The sequence below is a fragment of the Mytilus edulis genome, unplaced genomic scaffold (genome assembly GCF_963676685.1).
Source record: "Mytilus edulis unplaced genomic scaffold, xbMytEdul2.2 SCAFFOLD_1497, whole genome shotgun sequence".
In the NCBI taxonomy this organism is placed as follows: Eukaryota; Metazoa; Mollusca; class Bivalvia; order Mytilida; family Mytilidae; genus Mytilus; species Mytilus edulis.
In genome coordinates this window covers 16,547-24,079 of record NW_027267541.1, presented here as the reverse complement: position 1 = coordinate 24,079, position 7,533 = coordinate 16,547, and the positions used below count along the sequence as shown (strand labels likewise).

Here is a 7,533-nt window from a genome sequence, read left to right as displayed (position 1 = left end):
ACGTGTAACATGTGAATAGTTATTAAGTCAACAATTTTCTGATTGGTTAATACTCCTTCGTGTAATTCAGAGGTCATTTGCATATTTATTTTATGCTACTCTATCTTGTTGAAATAAGTGTGTATCCTGGCAGAATTAAATAAATGTGACAAATATATGATTAATTTCAATTTTTTATAACAATAATAAAAAATGAAGCACTTTTAATTTAGATCACCAAATTTCCTTTTTTTCGCGGAATATTTTCCATAGCCATTCAAATTTGTTGTTACAGATAATTTTATTTCTGTCTTAAAGAGGCTATCGAAAGGGATGTCAATACCAAAAAAATAATTACCACTCACATATTTTATATTACAAAGAGTTTTTGCTTCATTTAAAATTTGTAAAAAAAATGTTTTGAATTGATGCATTGTATCAAACATCCAGAAATATTTTTAGGAAAACTTTCAAAAAATGAATTTCTCTTCATGACGGGTTTGGCTTTGGTTTTAGAAAAACAATCGTCATCTCTTTTGCGCTTAGAATGAACACGAGAAATGCGTTAAATATCAAAATAAACATTGACATTGAAGAACACATTTCAAAACGAAATTTGAGCAGAAAATAGAAAAAATGTTTGGATTGCTGATACCAGGACGTCTGGTAATTTTTTTCTTCATAGGGGTTCTCTTGCACATGCATATTCCTGTACTTGTGTTAACATCGTCATCCAAATTATTTCTTGGATGCAATATTCATCTTCACTATAAATATGGGTTTTCCAGAAATTTCCAGACTCTTTCAGTCTTTGGTTAAACGTATAGATACCACGCAAGCCTTATAGAAAAGGGTCAACATCCATAGATGACCAACTTAAATAAAATTTATATTTCAAACTCTATTGGCCATTATTTCACAAATAACACCTGTTACCTGTTTCTCATAATTTTTCTTGGTTGATCAAATAATTTTTGTTTTGACCAAAAACTGTGGCAGTTATTTTTGACACAGGACATTTTGACTATACTGCAGTTTCCGCCATATTCTTTCCATTCATACTGCCAGTTCTCGCATGCTTTGGGAAGTCATTTCCACAGTTATTTTATTGCTATTAGGACTTGTAACATGTATAAAGAGAGGAAAATATAATATTTTTTAGAATCAGAATTATTTTATATTCATACACCTTATCGCTATTTGTCTGCTTCTGATATATCTGAGTTAAGTTTGTCAGTTTTGTGAAATATCAAAGTATATATAATTTTAGTTTTAAGTTACAAAATGACAAATTGATACAGAATTTTAAGATTTCAGTGATTAAAATAAGGTGAAAGAGAAAAGGATGCATTTCATCAAATATTTTCATTTAAATAGTATAAGCTAAATACAACAGGCCAGAGGCATGTAAACTTATCATAAGACCACAGTTCAAATTCATCAAATTACTTTAGTATTTCCTTTCACTATTATGACAATGTTCACACATAAATTAAAGTAGTTATTACACATGTTACATGAAGCACATGGCAAGTTGCCACAACTGTTTGTTGTTTTTGATACAGTGAATTGATTTCAGCTCTAGTTTTGACACATACAGATGATTATACTGACTAACAAATACATTTCTATTTACAGGTGCAATCTGAAGTACAACAGATAAATGAAACTCATTTTGTATTTAATGTAGAAGATGCTGACAGCATTAATCACATAGCCATTTTTCTAACGGACAAACTCCTTTTCCTGATGGATATGGGGGAGCAGGTAAGTGTGACCAAGTTTAAACTTCTAAATTGTTTATTAATGTATAAAAAAAAGAAGATGTGGTATGATTGCCAATAAGACAACCATCCACAAGAGACCAAAATAACACAGAAATCAACAACTATAGGTCACTGTTCAGCCTTCAACATTGAACAAAGCCCATACCGCATAAGTCAGCTGTGTCTGTCTATTATAAGTCAGTTTAAATGTCACTGGTTTTGTCCATTAAATATTGATGTCAGACATATCAGTTGTTTCTGCTTATTCACAACTTGTCTACACATGAAGCCTTGTTATACATTTGTATGTACATATGTACATGTCTATTTTGCTGTGTTCTTATTTGCTGAAAGATCTTTAGATCAATTCCCTGCTATTTACATTAATGGAAGTTTTCTTTACACTGTGCAGATTAATTTGGCATTATTTATTTTGCTTAGATTATGAAATTCAAGATTGATATTCATGATCATGATTTATTTCTAGTTTGTCAGGGTTATTTTAACCTTACCAGTACTGTAATTGAAGGTAAAAATGATGTTAAAAATCAGATATCTACAATGAATCTTATCTTTTTCTCTCACATGTAACTTCATAGATTAATGACTATTATGTGGATTAAAAAAGAAACTCAAATGATTGGTAGAAAATTATGAAGGATTAATTATCTTTCATTGTAAGTTTAGGAATTTTTCATAAGTTAATTTCAATTAATTAGTATTTTACTATTTGTTTTTCAGTTTATTTCTCCTTCCCAAATCCTACAGGCCAGCAGTGGATATTACTGGGTGTCATAGCTAACCAAAAACCAAGTGCCATCTTTAAAGTCACAAACCTCAAATCAGGTAAAAACAGTAAATGTATTTTATATAAAAGTAAGGAGATGTAGAATGATAACCAAGGAGTAAAAGCCACTATATTAACAAAGGAACAAGAAAGTGAAAAAATTAGGTTATAATGCATTTTTAAGGGGGACAATAGAGGGTCCAAACAGTTAACAGCTTAAATTGATCTCAGATAACAGTTAACGACACCTTGAAAAGGGCAATAACAGGTTAACACAAAAAGGTATTGGGCCCCCCTCCTTTTAAACAGACTGTATTTTTTGGATATTGAGTTCATAGACATCTGTGTTTCCCAAATTTTCCAATAGATCTGCAAAGATAAAAAAAAACTACTATGCCGGATATGCTCCATTTGTCATACATTCCTTTTATCTGTGTACAGTCATAGATTGGAATCACTTGCCACAACAAATAGTTTCATGAAACACAGTACAGGGATTCAAGAGTATGATCTGAGAATCTGCTCTTATCCCTATTTTCTATCCTTAACTATTATTGTTATAAAATGTATATATAGTTTCATCTAAATGTTATTTTAAACTGTACAAATTAAAAATGAAAATTGAAAATTTCTGAAAGTTCATTAGAGGAAATTAAGGATATCAAATAGGTCTTAAAGATGGTTGGAAGTGGTAAATGGGAATAAGTTCAGGCAAGTTATACAGACTTTATTGAACCATTAGGTTTTGTAACTATTGAAGGTACACATGATAAAAGGTTGTACGAATGATCAAAGGAAAATATCTTTTTGTATGCTTGTAGGCATAAAAACAGAATATAATGTTTTTCTTTTTTATTACAGCTACTGATAGTACAAATCCTTTTGGCCAATGTATACCACACATGTCCCACATGGCACAGATAGGCATCTCTATAGAAACTCTGGAGGAACTTTCTCAGCAGACACCATCACCACAAGCTGCAGTCTCCACAGCCGAAACATTTGTTGAATATTCAAGAAAGATGTTAGAGAACTTTTTCAACTTTGCTACTTCGTTTACACAAACTCAAGCACAAATGTCACCGAATCCTACAGAAACATATGTTCCATTAAGTACAGTGCAGACTTGGTATCAGAACTTTGAACGAAGATTGCAACAAAACACCTTTTTCTGGAGGTCATAATACAAATGTACATATTCCTTTCATTCATAATTTGTTAACAGAAAATCTTCATACTAATTTACATTTGTATATGCTCAGGACACATAAAATGACAGTGAATGTCTTTGATTTTGCATTTACAATTGTTGATAATAAAATAGAACTGACTTATAAAAAGAAGGATGAGTTAAAATATAATTTTAAAATGTGGGTTGCGTGCATGCTCTTATATACATTTATACTAACCATGTAAATTTGACAAAATGGCAACTGACCGGTCAAATTCAAAAGGTCAAATGAGCAGTGTTGACTTTGATTTTTGTTCTTGTTTCAAAATTCCAATAGGGAACTTATATTATATTGTTGTAGTAAATAAACAATAAAATTCGTGTTACAATAAGATTAGGTTTAAATAAACCATTTAAATTAATTTGTTAAGCTCTATTGCTTCATTAGAGTATTCTATGGTCTATGAATTCTGTCATTATTTCAAAAGATTCATCTTTTAGTTTTAGGGTAGTTTTCTGTCTCTTACAGTGATATAGTCCTTTTGTGCTAACAGGTTGTTAAAATAATGCTAATTTGTCAATTAAATAATCTATTTCATGTATCAGAATTATGAATAAATATTTAAACTTAAGATAAATTTGATCAAAATAAGGGTTTACTCATCAAATATCCAAACTGTTGTAAGTTTTACTAAAACAATTATGAATGGCTTTTTTTACTGAATCCTTTTGATTATACATTGTATATATGCTTATATCTTGTGTTTGACATGTTATTGAACAAATTTTGGGTTATTTTTTACAAATTATGCTAAACTTACTTTTTGACTATACTGAAAATCATTTAAAAAATCTTTCAACTTTTAATAGAATACATTTTTAGTTTTGTATGTTTATTGTTTATTGTGTAATTAAGTGTTCAATTCTACTATAATTCCATCAAGAGTGGTCGCAAATAAAATTAAGGAACTGACTAAAAAATACAGGTAAACCTAATGTCGGTTAAAAATAAGCAAAAAAATCAAACTTATTTACCAGAACATTATTGCATTTAAAAATAACAATTGTTTTAATTGTTTTAAAAATTATAACATATAAAGCGAACTAACCAGTTGCATACATGTTTATATAGTTTATGCGTCTAGTATTTGCTTTCCAATTCTAGATATCGCTCTAATTGTTTGAAAATTACGAACTGGAGGTATTTGATTTAATATTTACTTCATTTATTTTGTTAAGGACACATTTTAAGAGTTTGAACAAGGTTTTTCTAATACTGATCTAAAATATAATTTGTTTTATGATTACAATTGCCCATAGATAGATGTATTCATTGAAAAACCTTGATTAAATAGTACATTGTATATTACGTTTTGACTAATAAAAACCACACTGCCATGGGAAATGATATGACAACACAACAGTGTCATGTCTAGATCTAATGTGCTGTGTTTAATTTACATATTATAAAACAATATAATTGTTGCAAAAAATAGTTTAACCGAAATTCCCAGTAAATATAGTATCAAATAGATTCATACATGTGTATGTCAAATCGAGTAAACTTTTGGTTTGATGAATGCCAATTTTGAAAGTGAAGAAGTTACTTAGTCATAGCTTGTGTGGAGTGATTAAAGTCAACTGATTTTGTATTTATATTTTGAAACTAAAGCAATAACCAACCAAAAAAATTGGCCAATGTATGCATATAACTAATCCATTATTGCAGTACATTGTACTTGTGTTTGTTATTCGACACCCCATTAACCAAATTTACAAAGCTGATAAAACCATACCATATTCATATAGTATGTTATAGAATCAATTTACTTTGGTAAAGCTAGACAGGTTGTACATATTGGGAAAGACTTAGAATGTTGCCACTGAAATAGTTAGGTACTTGAACATGAATAAACAGTTTTTTGAAACTTTGAAACTAATCTGTTGCAGATGCTTTGAGAATAATTGATGAATTGATTGAAATAGTATTGTACAATGAAAAACAAAACATACACATTATAAAATGACCATGATTCTATTATAGTTTAATGTCTGTAGCTTAGATTTGAAAGTTGAAGAAATGTGTTCATATTTTTTTATGTGTTTTGCAATGTGCTAGATTTGTTTTTATATTGATGTTTAGTTTTGTTTATTGTAAAAGGTTATGCTTTCAATTAGTTTGTTGTTTAGACAGTTATGAAATCCAATAAAAGATTTCACCTCCAGAATTGTAAGAAAACTATGGTGCATATTTATATTTTTTATAATGAAATGGCTATGTAAAAATGTAAAATATTTTGTATCTTACATTCATTAAAAAAATAAAAAAATGTGTAAACTATTTAAAGCATATCTTATAAAAATGGCTTCATAATTTTTCTAAGGTTTGATTTTACTATTTTTATTTTTTCCTAAAGAACTGTGTTGCAACTGATAATAATATAATACTCCGCTTGAATAAATAAATTTTGGGCATGAGTTGTGGTTTAAATCAATTATAAATATCAGTTAGTTTGGGATGTTTAAAGGAAATATGTTTTAAATATCTTTCTTTTATAAGGTTACATTAATCTGTGGCATTAAAGGTAGATGTTCAATGTTTCAACTTCAATAACTTTTTTTTGGTTAAATTACTGCAGAGCCATAAAGGACTGTTACTTGTACTTGTTGTATAAAACCATAGAACTTAGAGGATTAAAGGAATAGTTTACGCTCAGGTTAAATGTGCTTTGTCTGCTTTAGTATTGTTATTAGAAAGGTCACTAAAAATTAATAACTGTTTGCCATTCAAAAACCACGGCTCATAATCTTTATTATTTTGTGCCATATGAATGTTTGAAGGAACATCATATTGGTGCATTTACTACATGTACTGCTAAATCAGCTCAATTTTTTTTTTTTTTTTAGTGATCTCAATTATCATATTTTCAAATTTCAATGTATTATCATACATATTTCACATCATGTTGCAAAAAATTAGTTAAATAATTATTATGAGTGTCATCTATCTGTTTGATATTTGTCAAGAATTAAGTTTATCTATTTGCATTATAAGATTTAAATGTCTAGGATTGTTTCACTTTTTGCCATAGGAAAAACTATATTGAAAAATCATGTGCCATTTATTTAACCATACCAGTCTGCTTGTTTGTGTTAAAGAGAAGACAATTGTTATGTATCACAATGAGGATTTTTTACTAGTGCTTTTATCTGTTTCATTAATGAAATGTTTTCCCTTAAGGAGTAGCAATAAAACTATGTTATTTGTGAACTAACTTATTTTGTATGCCATCTGATATTAATTTGGAATCTATAATGGAATCCTTCTTGGTCTAAGGTCTTGATATTTTATGATTACTGAGGATTCATTATTATTCGTTGGATACTAAATTGTGGGTTTCGTTGGTAGAAGTGAAGCACAAAACAAATGTTCAATGAATTACAAATTTTCTATGGCTTTGTGTGCACAGATTGCCAAAGCCACTAAATCAAATATCCAGGAGAATGCTATTTTTCCTCAATCCATGAAAATAAATTAATCCAGAGTATTTGATGTACAATCTGATCAATTAATCTATTTTTCTCACCAGTCAACTCATCCTTCTCGAGTCTGTCAGCATATTAGGCCATAACAAGTCCCCTCCAAATTTGCCTGTCTTTTGCCTTCTTAATCTCCTTTTAGGTCTTTCAAAGGTTGTTTATCTCAGTTTCTACCATTCTACTCTAGAACTCTTCTAGTTTTCCTCTTTTTAGTCCCCTAAGGACGAGGTCGAAGAGGACTTTGGGTTTGCACTCCATCTGTCTGTCTGTCTGTTTGTCCATCCATCTGT

The 7,533-nt window shown here is 29.4% G+C and overlaps 1 protein-coding gene across 1 annotated transcript; it reads left to right on the top strand.

Moving 5' to 3' along the window:
* Positions 1 to 533: 533 nt before the first annotated feature.
* On the top strand, positions 534 to 6,974 carry LOC139505623 (protein Hikeshi-like). Its single transcript, XM_071295113.1, is given in 5 exon segments — positions 534 to 645; positions 1,618 to 1,705; positions 1,708 to 1,746; positions 2,487 to 2,591; positions 3,394 to 6,974. Coding segments are annotated over 5 exon segments (585 nt in total). The 5' UTR covers positions 534 to 615; the 3' UTR covers positions 3,717 to 6,974.
* The last annotated feature ends 559 nt before the right edge of the window (positions 6,975 to 7,533 follow it).